General features: G+C 41.4%; 1 protein-coding gene across 1 annotated transcript in view; it reads right to left on the bottom strand.

The window, feature by feature from the left end:
- Positions 1 to 7,076: 7,076 nt before the first annotated feature.
- Positions 7,077 to 16,540, bottom strand: part of ache (acetylcholinesterase (Yt blood group)) — a 31,192-nt gene continuing 21,728 nt past the window's right edge. The window contains exons 7-9 of the mRNA XM_086290949.1: positions 16,215 to 16,407; positions 15,143 to 15,312; positions 7,077 to 10,151 (exon numbers count right to left, since the gene is read on the bottom strand). Of these exons, the coding sequence (XP_086147075.1) occupies positions 10,030 to 10,151; positions 15,143 to 15,312; positions 16,215 to 16,407 (485 nt within the window). The 3' untranslated portion in view covers positions 7,077 to 10,029. The remainder of the gene's footprint in view (positions 10,152 to 15,142; positions 15,313 to 16,214; positions 16,408 to 16,540) is intronic.

Below are 16,540 nucleotides of genomic sequence, written 5' to 3'. Positions count from 1 at the left end.
ATCAGCCAGGGTTTCGGGTGAGCTCATTGTGAAACCTGGCCCCACCTTATCATGCGATTTCTGCGATTTTTAACTGCTGTAAACCCTGGCTGCCACGTTCTGTCTGGCAACTCCCAGGGCTCATCACAGGTGAAGGAAACGAAGATTAGACAAAATCAAGAATAAGAAATGAATTGGTGTAAATACATAGATAAACTAAATGTGCGTGCTTACAAATAGAACAAATGTATCCAAACCAATCAATAAACTTACTGCAAACTAAAGTGTGTTATTTAAATCAAAAATAACGAATACATAAGAGTTACTGACTTTTAGAGTGTGGCCATGGCTTTGGCCATCACAGTAACACAGAGACACACAAGTATTCACATCCACACCTAGGGCCAATTTAGAACTGCCAGGTAACCTAATCTCCATTCATGTCTTTGGACTGTAGGAGGAAGCCAGAGTGCTCAAGAGAAAACCCTCGCAAGATGGGGGAGAACACGCAAGCGCCATAGAAGGCCCCAGTCAGCTAATGGATTTGTACTCGGGACCCTCTTGATGCATGTTCAATCATCCAGGTAAGCAAATCCACAAAAGCTGATTCTGTTCATCTGGATGTTTTCAGTGGGAGAAACGTCTCAGGACCTTCTTGCTGTGGTGCTTGGGACAGTGCCAAGCACCACAATCAGTTACTGCTAACATTTCGGTAGCCCTTGATTAATTCCATTGAATCGTAAGAATAGCTTCTTCTGTGTGAAAACTAAACGTGGATCCTGTGTTTTGCAGGAAGGTGAATAATAGGCCATTTTATTATGGGCTCTGACAGTGGACTCATCTGTGCTAGTCCTCAGCACTGTTGACTTAGTATTTTATTACAGAGATTAGGCAATACCTATGAATTAAAGGTTGGTTGCTGCAGTGGTTTAAATCATATCTACCTGATGGAGACCAATTTGTTAATGGAAACACACTCAGGTTAATTATGGTGTTCCACAGCATAATGAACAGGCAATGTGAAGGCATAGCATACATGTTCATTAATGTGAAAGCTCCATACCACATAGCAGTTATTTAAACTGCATTAAGGTCTTAAAGACATGAAAACCTGGATGAGCTCTAATTTTGTGCTTCTAAATTCAGATCAAACTGAGGTTATTGTACTGGGCCCTAAAAATCTTGCAAATATAATATCTAACCACACGTGTGTTTCCAGCCATCCAGGTCATGGTGGTCTAAGGAGCTTGGAAATAAAAGCGTCTGGACTTCTTTAAGGTCTGTGAAGACATTTCACCTCTCATCCAAGAAGCTTCTTCAGTTCTTCGAGCAATTGGTGGAGAGTCCCAGATTTAAGCCCTATGGGAGTGTCCCTAAGAGGGTCATGGACCCCCTGTTGATCCTCTGTTTGTTTTTTGTTTTGTTCCCCTCCCTTAGCCTGGTTCTGCCACATGATTCTTCATGTTACAATCGAGTTTTGCTTTTCTCCAAGTGCTTGCTCATCAGGGGTTGTTAGGTTGTTGGTGTTGTCTCTGGATCATTGTTGGCCTCACAATATGAAGCACATTGGATGGACTGCTGTTGTGATTTGGTGCTGTAAAAATTAGATGGCCATTAGAGAACACCAAGGCCTTCCCAGGCCAGCCGAGATATAATCTCTCCAGCGTGTCCTGACAATGGGTGAGAGTAGGGATAAACATCGACTGGTAAATATAGAGTTTCGTTTTTACGCTCAGCTCTTTGTTCACCACGATAGACCGGTAGAGCATCCATATCGCTGCATCCGCATCACCAATCCGTCTGTCAATCTCCTGGTCCCTCCTCCCATTACTCGTGAATATGACCCTGAGATACTTGAACTGATCACCCCTCTCAGAGTCTTTGTCTCTAAGGTGTAGCTCATTGTTCCTCACTTGTTGCCTCAATAAGTTACAGGAAACATCGATAAAATGGTTACTGATACTTAATTCTTACGGAGCAGTGTGAGCAATGCATCACCTGCTGCCTCTGTGCCAGAACTTGTGTGGAGCGCACTTTATGATATCAGCAGCGAACAGATAAGGAGCAATAACAACATATTTTTGTCCTCCTTTTGCTCCTCCTCCAGATGGTGGCTCCCAAGGCAGCTATTAATCAGATAGATTAACAGTAGTTTTAGTGGCTTATTGACAACTAAAACTACTGTTAATCTATCTGAATATGACCTAAATTTACCATTTAGGTCATATTTGTAAATATTGTTTTTCTTATTCAGTCTTTTTTTCCCTCCGTTGCATATGAGCTGCTATTATACTATCCTGCTATACTACAGCGTAGTATTTGATCACATGGAACCTTTAAAAACAGCAGAAGGTAAGTTTCCTCATATTTGAGGCTGATTTATGTGAATTATTTTGGTTTACAGTTTTTTCTGATTGCTTAAGCACATTTTTTGTAACTATTGGCTAATTTTGCAAAACTCTTCACACAAATAAGAAAACCTGTCACCCAATCATCAAAACATTGTAGTTCTCTTGCAAAAGCAAACACAGCTAGATTAACTCTTCACACCTTCGTAAAAATGGTGTTTCCGTATCAAACAGTACACACAAGCCATCATCTACTAAGCACACAATGCGCCAACTGCACACTGATGGTATGAATACAAAACACATCTGGCTTTTGCTTTCTCTGTGCACAAGGTAGGCTATGTCAGTTTGAGCTCATACTTCTGTCATAGATCCATAAGCATAGAGGGATCCAAACTTCAAGTACTGGTGTTTATTCAAACACATCAAAACAAACACAAGTGTTTATTTCCAAGTATAGGATTATTTGCAATCGCCATAATGACTATATGGGTTACTTGGTCTGCAGTGAACATGCTTCCTCTGCCCCCAGCATCTGGTCATCTAGCAACTCTGTAAAGTAACAATTTCAGTATTTTTACATCAATGGTATTTGAAGGAAATTGCCTTCCCGGGTTTCCTCCGTGGCGTGAGCGATAAGCAGAGTTTTGTCCTTTCCTTCTAAGATTCCTAATTATTTAAAGTAACACTCAGGTATGCCGTTCAGCTGGGTTAGTTACAGCGCCGGGAGCAGCTTGGGAGAACAAGGAAACACAGACTGCTTCAGGTTGCCTTCCCAAATCAACTCAAAGGTTTATTTGATACACAGCAGTTTATATAGATGAAAAAAAAGGTTCGTGTGTCAGCTTTCCCAGTTCAAACCGGTACAGACCAAATAAGGAAACGTCTTCCTGCCTTGTGAGCAAAGAAGTATCCTGTGTGTAGTTTATCAGCTCAGCTACAATTTATGATCATCCCAGCAAAATACACTCCTAGACATAAAATACAGAGTTCTTTCATCAGTGAATTCTGAAACGAACCACCTAGCCTTTAACGAGCCTTTTCCAGGAGATAAAGAAAAAGGGAGGATGGGAGTAAGGAAGTGGTCTCATCTCTGTGGTGTTTTCGACCTTGGGGTACCAGCTTGTGAGTCCTACACATTAATTCTTGGGTCACAGAGAAAGAGAAAAACAACTAGTAGATCGGCCTTATTGAGTAACAGTTTTCCTGTATAAAACAATATCCTGTAAATGCTTACCGTGGTATCAAAATATCATAACAGTATTGGTGTGTTTCTCATTGGCATATGGCAGTGCTACAAATCTTTGTGCGAAGTGACTGTACTCACCGATTCTCATTTCAAGATGTCCTTATGATGCTTGCTACAGTGTAGCGGCTCGAGTTAGGCTGGACCCGTTGGCCAGCTACCCTCAGGGTCATTCCACGGTTGATTACATGGTCCACTATTGTAGCTCTGATGTCATCAGCAATTCTATTTCTTACTCTTCCTACCCTTCCTCTCCCCCCTCCTCATCTTCCTCTTGCTCCTCCTTGTCCTTGTCGTCCTCTTCATCCTACTTCTTCACCTCCACGTCCTCTTCCTCGGCCTCCTCTACTTCTCACTCTTCCTGCTCCCTCCATTGTACTCCGCACACACAGCTTACCTGTATTGTAGTGCTTAGGCTGATTGCAAAGTGAACTAATTATCTAAAAAAGTTTTCACATGTGAAAGTGTGCCAGACAGTTGGCAAATTAGTGTTAATGATAGCCATACATGTGTATACTTTTGCTAGGAGTGTGTTGGAAATTTGGTAATTGAGTGTTGTGCAGTGAATTGTGCCTACAGTTTTGCAAAGTGTGTGTTACAAAATTGCAAACTGAGTGCAAAGCAGCTTTTGTGCTTTTAGTTTTGCAAACTCAGTGAGTGGTTTTGCTATAAGTCTGAATAGTTTTAGAGATTGTGCTACAGGAATCACAGTTAGGGTTTAAGCATTCAGAAAAAACTGTAAGAAAGTAAGACACCGGGTTTGCTGCCCTCTGCTGGTGCTGCCGACATCAAAGAACCGAAAGAAAATTACTGGATTATTTTCAGTGCTCTCTAAGATTTTGGCATCAGATTTCCCTGAACATTCCTGCTCGCTTTAAATGCGTGAGTGAATGAATAATTCAGGATGCATAGAAACATTCTGCTGTTCATCACAAACTCAATCAAACAACACATTTGTTATTTCGGTCTTATTTGGATGAATCTACTTTATTATTTAGAAAAGTCGACTCCTGTGTTTTTGTCACAATTTCACAGCATCTCATGTTTACAAACTGTCATTTTGACATTAATATTAATCCAGCAGACCCACCGAGGCAGTTAATCCACATCCTGATTGGACACAGTGGAACTCCATCTTCCATATTTCCACTCCAGAAAGCTTTGACGTTTTTGTTAGTCATTATTGTGTGTGTGCCAGTTTTACCAAACTTTATTAGTTCTCATTTGGTTCAGTCCCACACGGTTTAAAGTGATAATTCAAAACTAATTTCTTGTTCAAAGGATTAAACAGCATCACAGAAATGTTTGCCTTATCCTGTGCTGCTCGATGATAAACCAGGAGGCTCAACTACTCACAAGGTTCAGAGTGAGTCAGTATTAAACTATTAGGGGTGCAACGATATTCGTATCGATATTGAACCGTTCGATACAGTGCTTTCGGTTCGGTACGCATATGTATCGAACAATACAACATTTGTAATTTATTTTATCAATTTTCCTTCTGACGATGCTGTCTGTGTTGAGCGCTCAGTGAATCTGTGTTCGACTACTCCGCCTAGGCTGCACTGTCGAGCGCAGATCCACTGAGCGCTCAACACAGACAGCATAGTCAGAAGGAAGAGCGCAGGGCAAGCTAGCGAGACAGAAGTTAAGCTCTACTTGCAACAGGCAAATTGAACCTCATTCAGATCTGGCGTTTGGAATTATTTTGGTTTTCATGTGACGTATGACCCTGAAGGTAAGCGAGTCATGGACTAAAGTAAAACAGTATGTTGGATGTGCCACGCAATGCTCAATTACATTGGTGTGAACTAGTGTGTTAGCGCAGTTAGCTCGTTAACGTGTTGGCCGTCTAGCCCCATGCACGGAGCGATCGGCGGTAGCTCGTTAACGGAGATTTGCCGTGTTGTGGCGTTAAGGTCATTTCAACGAGATTAACCTGAAAGCACTAGTGGGAACACAACGAATATGACTGCACATTTACGCCGACATCATCCTAGTGCAAAGACAAGTGGAAGCAGACAAAAAAAAGCAAGCATGCTACTAACTTTAGCCGAGTCATTTAGACAGCTGTTAGCACATGATTCTCCTTATGCTGCTGAGAATATAGCCCAGAAGAAGCGGATAGTATAGCTTTTATTTTGGAAAGAGCCATTTCTCTGTAATAAACTCTCTTTTCCAAAGATGAGTGATTCCTCAATCAGATACAGGGCTTGCAATATCGCTAGCCCGACGTCCCGAAGCTAGCGATTTTTTTTCAGTCGGGCTACCAAAATCTATCTCTTCCCTGCCCGTCGGGCTATTGTAGGAAAAATATATGTCAATGCTTTTGCATTCTTTCAGAAATGTAGCTGGGTAATTATGTCATTGGCATCGGTGAGCCACTGTCAATATGTGACATATTGAAGTCGCGTTTGAATTTGCGCTTGTTTTTTTGCTTTCACTTTGCAATCGTGCGAACTGTGTATAGAGAGTGACAGCACTGATCTGTGAGTGATGATAATTTGTGCACCAATTCCTCTGACATCGTCTTATTAATCGTTAGCTCACTATGCAAACATGACAAGTGAAATCTCCCGCAGCTTAAACATGTGAGAGGTTGATCGCGCAGAGAATCGCTGAGCTTATGTGAGTGAGTGTGTAAAAGCATTTCAGTTCTGCTGAGCCAAATAAGACAGGTCAGGGTGAAGAAGTGACAGCCAAAGAAAAGCTTACCACAAAACGGAGAAGTTATGACAAATCAGACTATAAGGCAAAAAGAAAGTGCAGCTTTATGGTTTCATGGACAAAAGAATTTCTGTGGCTGCAATATGATGAGCTAAATAACCAGGGCTGCACATAAGTGGTCCGCAGGTGCGCATTCGCTGTCAAAATAAAAAACACGCACAAGGGTTAGGGTTAAATTTAAAAACTGTACTTTTGAGTTAAAATATATATTTATAATTTTAATAAATGACAAATTAAAAATGCATGAACATTTTTTTGTATCGAAAAAATATCGAACCGTGACACCAAAGTATCGAACCGAACCGAACCGTGAATTTTGTGTATCGTTGCACCCCTATAAACTATATGTTCATATATTTCAGCAGATGACAGAGTAGCTGTGAAACGTTTGCACACATCGTCAATCATTTGCAACAATGTATTTGCATTCACACATTCATTATTAACTTTGTGTGAATGACTTCAAGACTGTGATGTCTTTATTGTCACAACAACTGATGGATTTTATTCTCATTTCTAGGCGACAGTACTATTCAAATACTGTTGGAGCAGCAAGGCTGGCTCAGTGTTTTGCATCACCTAAACTATTAAAAGTTGAGAGATAATCAAACGACTGAAATGTTTAGTAGTTGTGTTCTGCACGGTCTTATTCTGAAGTGTGTCTGTTTCAGTGCTGCAGACTAAAAATCTTCACACGGGACACTTTTTATAGTCCAGACGGAGACTAAAACTTGTGTGTCTGTCGGTACATGCTGAGATTCAATAAAAAACTTGAGATCGACAGCAGGCTCCCTTTATTTCTGTTGCTATAGCTTAATAAAGTCAGCGTTCGTCATACACAGAGACATACTGGGAAGCTACAGAAGCCTTCAACACTTACAGTACCAGTGACTGAAACAAACAACGATGAGGCAGAGGACTGAAAAGGAGTCAAACAAACAGTTTATACAAGAAAATAGTCATCGGCACTCATTAAGTTCATACTTTGAATAAATATTGCTTTTAAAATGACTCTGCCCCTCATCGTTGCTGTTTTATCACGTTTTATTTTCACTGCGTTAAATATCAAATATATTCCTTTACTGATGCATTTCTGTTATTGCTAACATCAAACGTACCTTACATGAGATACTGGATAATAGGCTTGTTGAAAGTACAAATTTCACAGAATATAACAGTCAGAGTTTGGTAGGATACACTGCAGATGATGGGCTTCTGGACATGCACAAGGACTCGATAGAAGTGGCTTAAGCAGGATCTCTCTGTCCGAGAGGAGCTGGAGGGAGGAGGTGTCAGTCACATGGCCTTTCAAACATGCACTCTTTACTGGTATTTTACACATGTACAATACTTTTTTTTGTCATATTTAGTTCTTTTTAAAGCTAGACTACACGACTGAGCCACAAATAGGAGCTTTACATGCCAACGGGGACACTGTGCTGGGGCAGCCAACAGCTAATCAGAGCGTCGCTTCAGCTCCCTCACAATACTCAAATGGAAATGTAAGAAAGGCTGACAAAAGTACAGTGATAACACACATACATACACAGTGATATGGGTGGTAGTGACTCATAACTCAGGCAGAGTTGCCCCAAAGTCTTGTACGATTATACTTTTAATGTAGAATATAATAGATTTGAATGCAAATATTACTTTAATAAATATTCACAAGTTATTTAGTGTGCAGAAAATATGGATGAATAACAACCTGCCAGGTGACCGAGCTCGTATCACAGGTCTTGTGTAAACAAGACAACTGGATGTAAAGTGAATCATTTACTGCTAAACTAATAATAACTCATGAGGCAACATATCTTAACAAAGATAAGGGGAACAAACGGTATCTGGATCCTACGCAAACAAGGTTGTAATCTGACTAAACTGTCTTGATTCTTCAGTATAACATGCTCACAACACAGGGAACGATGCAGGCTCCGACTTCTTTCATAAGATATGCAAATATAAGATTATCGTCATTAAGTAAGAGTAAGAGGCGGCTTGGGTCACCGAAGCACCCAGAAATGGGAAAATTGTGAGCATCAAGTTAAAGGTTAAAAGTCTTTTTCTTGATTTTCTTTCAAATGCAGGTGAATGCTGCCACACATGAGTGTTTGCAACCAAATCACAGGATCGAACATGCAAACGTCTTTTTATGGCCCTGGATGTAACAAAATGCGCATCTGAGTTTTCAAATGATCAGTGCATATCTGTATTACTTTTGTGACATAGGAGTGCATTTCTCCGTCTTGTCATTTTCCCATCACTTCTCCACCTCTGCATTCAGCAGGTCCTGTTGGCTAGCAGGCCAGAGGCTGAGCCAGTACTCTGCCACATTATCCTGCAGCTGAGTGAATTACTCTACCTCCATTAGACTAACAACAAAGCAGGAGCACCAAGGAAGGGGGAAGGGAGAGGGAGCAGTGATGTAACAGAGCCGACAAGGAAGGAGGGACAGATACGGCAGATGATGAATAAGGAATAACTAAAAGGAGGGAGCGAAAGGAAACAAACGAGGAATGGAAAAGGCCTAACATAAAAGTGAGAAACAGGAAGGGAGAGGCGGGAATAATGGATAAAGGAAAAGAGTAAGAAAGAAATGAGGGTGGGTGGAGGTTTATTAGAGATGAAGATGACAACTAGAGTGGAGAGGACAATAAAAGGGAAGGAAGATGGAGAGGCAGAAAGCAGAGAGAGGGACTGGATGAAGGGTTGTTGTGGTGGAAGACAAACAGGAGTGACAGAAAAAAGGAGGAAAAGAAAGATCGAGCTTACTGTCTCACACATGAGTGGCACACGGGACCCCTGTGAAGGACACTGGGTGGCCACGCACACATGCACAATTCAGTGCAGTTGTGCAGAAGAATCGACCCTCACAGGAAGGCTGAACATTTAGAAGAATTGAGCACCGACGCGCTTCAACAGACAGGCGATGCTCAAGAGGACCCATAAACATCAACGGGACTCGTTTCTGTTTCCATTCAACTGTGAAACTGAGTGAACTTGTAATATAATGCGAGTTAGGCACCAGTCAGTTGGTCTGGATGTAATATACTATCTACATCTCACATCAAACTAGAATACAGCAGTTTTAACATTGAGTAAAATGTGAGGAATCAGATATTTTCACACACAGCAACAGTTAGATAAATGCAAAATAGTATATGGCTTACCACAGGAGAAACACACAAACAAAGCAAGACCAGTACAGGTAATGGGAGTAGTGGTTGTAACAGTATTAATAAAAATAACTAAATAAATAAAAGAGAAACAAAACAGTGATGAGACCAAAAATACAACTGATATGTTGGAAAGAAGAAATCCCCAGAAAGCAAAAAAAGTGACGAGATGACCACAGAGATGAGTGAGGTTACAGTAAATCCGTAGTGGAGCAGTGTGACGGGTCAGTTAAGTTATCTGAGTCAAACTGGGCGGTTTCTGAGACGCACACATAGTTACGCACACACATTCGAGGTAATGACGCATCTTTACTCCTCCAATGACAAGTTTTACTCCACAGCCCTTAAGTTCCACAGACACACATACACAAATAAAAAAACAAAACAATAAATATTATAAATAATATAAATAAATGACAACAGTGCCTCTGCTTGTGTATGCTGTGAACCAAAAGAACCACAAAAAGATGTCAGCCTTCACTCAGGAACTATGGAGGAAAACAGCCACGGCTCGCTCGCCGCTCTTCTCTCCGTCGTCTCCTCGCTGAGGCGCTCAGAGGTCAGTGCAGCGCTCCTGCTTGCTGTAGTGGTCAAACTGACTCTTCCAGTGCATCATGTAGGAAGACCAGCGGTGAAACTCCACCTTCCACTGACGTTCTGCCTCATCTATGTTGTCTGAGAGAAGAAACAGAGACAGAACAGCAAAAACGGTTAGCAGTTGAGCTTGAAGTAGGGCTGCCACGATTTGTCGACTAGTCACGATTCGTTGATAGTTTTAATAGTCGATCCGTCGTTTGAAGCTTTGTAAGATCCCAAAAGACGCAGGAATAAGTAGAAGGATTTAAGAGTGTAATAACGGACTGAAACAGAAGATGGCAGCACTGCATGTACAAGGATGCCAGCTGCCGTTAAACCCCGAAGAAGAAGAAGCAGCAGTGACCGGTATCGGAGCTGTGTCCAAATTCAGGAACCGCATTTGTAGCCCAATTACGTTTCAGTGACGCGAGGAAGGCTGTGCAAATTCAAAAACTCCTCCAAATGGGTCTGACGAATGCGTCCTTCATTTCCCCAGATTTGAAGGATGGGTCGGGTGAATCCTTCGTGGCCAACCTATCCCATCTTCCAAACCTAATGCGCACCTTGTTCTTTGCCTTTTTTTTTTAATTAGCTAAAGCCAATTGCAGTTTCCAGATATTTTCAGGCGAGAATGTAGCTGTGTAAACTTCAAATATCTGCTCAGTTTATCAAGACACCACATATTTGGAAAAGTTCGGCGATGTTTTCGGAGACGTTACCCACCAGCTCGATAACTAGAGGGTTCAAGGCTCACTAGAGCCGGTGAGAACACCGGACTCCCGGCACATCGTTTTCAGACCCCCGCGGTCTTTCGCCACTCAGGTTAAACATGATATACAAGTCACTTAGATAACTTATGATCAGTGTTGGGACTAACGCGTTATTAAGTAACGCGTTACAGTAACTACGTTATTATTGTGGTAACGAGCACAGTAACTAGTTATTATGCCAAAACCGGGAATGCGTTACTCGTTACTGGGATTTAGATAGGCTCGTTATTCGTTACTTCGTGTGGTGGCTATCGCGGAGCGTCCACAGATTCAATAACATTAGCAAGTGGTGGAAGCCAGCAGGTGGATGAAGGAAAAGGGAGGCAAGAGGAGAGACCCGAAGCGGCCGCCGGTCCGAGTATCAGGTGAACTGAACTTCAGGTAAGAAGTTATAAACTGCAGTCTCTCTGGGTCAGATATAAACCAAGTTTAGGTGGAGTTTATTTTCGTTATGCTGACTTTTTCGTACTGCGTGTTAGCTAGCATGACGGAGTTTCTATACAGCTGGGTGGGTGCTATGTTACTGATGTTGAACTTTATTTTGTTCATAAGGTTAATTACTGCCAACCGTCTTGTAAAAAAACGGAATCGTCTGGTATTCAGAGAAAATATTACGCGTTTCTTATTGAGGTGAAAAGAAACACAGTTTGTCCCGGACTTCAGCTACAATGAAAAAGGCACAAAGCTGGAGTTACTCTGTGTCTTTGCTGCACAGCTGCCTCTTCTTCTCTCATCCTCTCACCCTCCCTCTCCTGTTTCTACTTCAGTCATGAAAACTGATCAATGATCAGCTGATCGGCTTTTCTCTCTTGTTTGTTTATCGCCCACTTTGCGCCAGAAAGAGGAAACCAGCGGATGTCGCGCTAAACAACAGCAGCATGTTTGATCAGCTGTTGTTAGAATTTATTTAATATAAATTTCTAGTATCAGCTGATGTTTGCTGGAGCCACAGCTGTAAAGCTGCTGGTCATGATATGGTTTGGTTATGTGATGAGAGGGAAACATGAAGATGAAACCAGGAGATGTCCTTACTGGATCATCAGAGCTGAACAGGTGATGGAGAAACAGGTTTACCTTTTAGGTGACATGAATGAGTTGAAGTTATGAACTGTTTCTGAGAGACAAATAACACCAGGATCCTTTTTTAGGTAGCTGACAGCTGGTAACTGTGCAGGTGCGGATCTAGCAAAGTGTTGCCAGGGGGGCATGTAGGGCATTAACAGGGAGAGGTGGGCACAAGGAAATACTTTTCTTTCTTATCCTCATTTAAAATGTCTCACTTTTAAAAAAATAATTATCTGAATCTTACAACAAACGATTGATAGATTGATGCATATATACCATCAGAACAGTGTACATCACTGTCACAACAGTGTTTATTTTCATTCAAAGGCTTTATGTTTTTCCTATAATGGTGGGCCGGTCTCTAGTCAAAATGCCCGGGACAATTTTTTTGTCCCAGTCCAGCCCTGTATGCAGCTCATCTGCAGTCTGCTGTTACCTACATCTTCCTATTCAGAAGGCAGAATTTCCGAGTTCTGAGTACAATCGAAAGCACCACGACTGCAGTTTTTGTGTTGGATGTAAAAAGCGAGGATAGAATGGCTAGGATACAATCAGGCGTGGGATTTCTCTCGTGGAAATGTGCACATTATTTTTTCCTTTCTATTGGTAGGTGGCACAGTGCACTGTGGCAAGTAAGCAAGCTAGAAGACTGGCAGAAAACATATCAAATGCTTAAAATGAGAACATGAGTAACATTTTAGAAAGAAAAAATACAGTCATTTTAAATTTGATGACAGCAATGCATCTTGAAGTTGGGACAGGACCAAGTTTAAAGAGTTTATTTGCTCTAAATGCTGTACATACCTTTTAGCATTGATAAAAGGTCTGTGTAACATACCAAATCCATGCTAAACAAACCAGATACCTCCTTAGGTCAAGAGATGCAGGGTCCATGTTTTCCTAAACGAATTTGAAATTTTGATTCATCTGACCACAGTTCTCCATGTTCCCCCAGACCATATTGGATTAGTTTTTCTATGGCAGAGGTTTAACCTGCATATGTGGATGGTATGGTAAACTCCTTTTACATACTGTGATTTCTGGATAAATATCAGAATCATGTCTGTTTTTTTTAATGCAGTGCTGCCTGATCAGTATCCAAGATTGATTTTCACGTTGTCCCTCGTGCACAGAGATTTCTCCCATGATCTTTTAAGGACATACAGTAATATACTGTAAGTAATAAGACATCCAAATCTTTGCAATTTTACATTGAGGACTATTAAGTAGACACTCTTCCACAATCTGTAGATGCAGCTTTCTGCAGACTGGCGAAGCTCCATTTCACTGTCACGTGACAGAAAAAGCTTGGAGAACACTGCCCGTCTTTACTTCTGAGAAATTCCGCCTGCCTTTTAATATCCAGTCATGTTACTGTGCTGGTGCCAGTTAACCTAATTAGTTGCAAAATGATCTTCAAGCTGTTCTATTTTTAGAAGCTCTTGCTTTCTAAGCCTTTAGAGTTAGTGTTTCCAACTTTTGATATGTATTGCTGCAATCAACTTCAAACAGAGCTAATGTTTTTCACAAAATAGAAAGTGTCTCTTTTTACTGTTTAGCAGCTTGAATCCTGTACCAGACATCAATGGGAGAGCTTTCCCCTCCCAAAAGTCCAGCAACTGCTCTCCTCAGAGTGTCGTTCAATACAGAGGGAATGAACTGGTCCGTAAATAGCACTTTTTACTCTACTTGAGCCGTCAAAGTGCTTTAAACCACCAACTTTACTACCTTCTCAGCCACAGCCACCCCAATAGTTGATGCTACACAATGGTAAATGTGGTCCTCTCCCACTTTGTTATGATGTGTTGTATTATCATCAATTTGAAAACTGCTTTATTGTCTACTCTTCAGTTTGATAGAGTTTCTGTTTTCTATTGTGAATGACTAGGGGTTATGAGATTTTCATGTCGCTCCATTCTTCTCTTAAATTTACATTTTACACAATGTCCCAAATTTTCAAAACTTGGGGTTACATATAAAGATATGATGAAATAATTTCATGGTCTGAAATCAACACCACGAACAGTTTTCAAGGGGGGAGTCAACCATCTGACACCAATCAGGAGGAGCTGCATTTATTTAAGAAAAACAAAACAACGAACTGACACAAGCTGCTACATCCCACATAGCAAAATTGGTATTTCACGGATCTCGCCCACATACTGCAAAGAATGATACAGGTACACATTAGGCTGACCACCAGTGTGTCTGCAACTGGCCCATGGCTGCACACAACTTACACATGACCCACATACTGCAAAGAATGACGGCCCTTTGGTGGCCCAGATCTGGTTTGCCAGAGGTGGCCCCCACATGGGCCAGTTGCAGACACACTGGTGGTCCTGTGCTGGCCCAGAACAGTTTCAGCTCTGGCCCCAGATGTCAGCCTAATGTGTACCTTAATCAAGCCATGTAATAACAACATGTGCCGGAACATAATAGTGCAAAAGTAACATGACGAAACTCTGTTGAGACAGTGAATGGCCTGATTCTTATATAGCACTTTTCTACTCTCCCGGATTACTCAAAGTGCTCTATACAACATGCCACATTCACCCAATCACACACTTTCTCTGAACCGAGCGCTTCCTAACTGCATTCATTCACATTCACACTCTTGACATGCCGACTGGAGGAGCCAGGGATCGAACCACTAACCTTCCAATCAGTAGGTGATCTGCTCTACTTCCTGAGCTACAGCCACCCGGTGGTGACCGTGAGTAAACCGTCACTAGGTTTTGGATAAAGTGTAAACTAACAAACCTGTCAAACCTGCATTTGAAACGTTGGCTACCATAGCAGTATAGTATTGCAACAAGGCATTTGGGTCCTCTAACTAAAATAGGAAAACAGGAACATAAACAGTGCCATCACTGCCAGACCTGGCCCACATCTGGTTGACATACACCCTGCCATGACACCAGTCAGTCACAAGTGCCAGCTTGATGCCGGATCCGGGCCAGACCTGTTTTTTATGAGCATGCCATCACATAAACAGTGCCATCTACGCCAGGCCTGGCCCATATCTGGATGACATACCACTTACCGTGCCAAAAGTCAGCCAGCAGTGCCGGCTTGACACCAGATCCGGGCCAGACCTGCCTGCTATGTGGGAAAGCTCCACTTTAGTTTAAAATAATTCTTGTATCATGCATCCAGTGAGAAGTGTCATAATTTTAAGTGGAACATAAGTGAAGACCTGCATTCAGTACAGATTTCAAGTGTAGAGATGAAGTAATATTTAATAGTATTTACCAGTAATATTGAGAAGGCGTGGCAGGAAGCGATTCCAGAATGCGCACATCTGGTTTCGCAAACCTTTGTGAATCTTGAGTGATTCGGTGTTGAGGCCAACGTGTTTTTGCTCGCTGACAGTAAACACAGGCCAGCGTTTCCCTCTATCTCCCTGCACGTCATTGGGATTTCTGATACAGACAGAACAAGAAAGGATATTACAATTACAACTAAATCAAACGAAAAAGCAGTAAAATGATCTCCAAACTAACTGTTAGATTCACAACAATTCTGCTTGCAGTCGATGTCGGTACTCGTAGTACATCACTACTTCATGTTCCATTGCAGCATGGCGCAGAACAAAGCCATTTTGCTCAATGAGAAACATATTCAGATAATCATATCTGAGTTGTTTCAAGCTCAAACATGTAGGTGCTCACTAAGGATCACTAAATTTTATTTCATTTCATTTCATTTTTGTCTGTATTATTGTAGGGTCTACCTTACAATATAAAGCGCCTTGAGGCGACTGTTGTTGTGATTTGGCGCTGTATAAATAAAACTGAATTGAATTGAATACAGGAAATGTCTGACAGTGTTTCTTGCTGCAGTCATTCCACCAAGTACTGAATTGTCTTCCAAGCTGATTAAATACTGATCACTCACTAAAATGCACATGAATTTGTAACTGTTACAGAATGTTTTGTTTTTGCTGACAGTTTATGCTACTATTAAAATAAATTGTAGCTTTCTCAATTCTTTGTAACTGGATACAATTTCAAAAGGAGATCAAATAATTTAATTTCCCCCACTGTGTACCTCACAGCGTTAACATTTACTTATTAAAGCCTTTCCTTTAAGCCAAGTAGCATGAGGGTTAACTGTCAGGAGAAGCTCTCTGTGCCTCCAAATTCATGTCAAGACTCATTAACCTGCAGTCTCACAGGAATTAAAGGGCTGCTTACTCATACAGCTTTTCCTGCATTATTTATTTTGACTGAAAAACATGGCTGCTGAGGTGCATTTGCATAAAAAAGACTGGACGTGGACATAGACCCTGATTCCATAGGTAGTTTTTTTTTTGTGGCCTCACCCAGTCCGAGCAAAGTTGGCCCAATATTTCATCATACGTCGGCTTAGCTTCTCCTCATCTCGGGTGTAGTTGAGTCTCTTCACCAGTGGCAGCCCGAAAACAAATTCAATCTCATAGCCATGGATCACCCCCATCCATTCTGGCCAGGCCAGATTGGATGCCCGGTGATCGAAAAGGTAAAGATACATCCCTCCTTAAGAAATAAATGGTGGAAGAAAATGCATGAAAATTACAATTATAAATAATTAATCATCATTATTATTTCATTTTTACTCAGAAACTACAGATATGTTTTAATCTTTTACAAGGACAGTTAAAAAATAAAT

Source organism: Aulonocara sp. 'chitande type north' Nkhata Bay, linkage group LG5 (genome assembly GCF_057382095.1).
Source record: "Aulonocara sp. 'chitande type north' Nkhata Bay isolate Kocher_YH1m ecotype deep benthic linkage group LG5, A_spYH_male_GT1.1, whole genome shotgun sequence".
NCBI lineage: Eukaryota > Metazoa > Chordata > Actinopteri > Cichliformes > Cichlidae > Aulonocara > Aulonocara sp. 'chitande type north' Nkhata Bay.
Note: the sequence above shows the minus strand (reverse complement) of the source record. Positions and strands in the feature narration are given on the sequence as shown.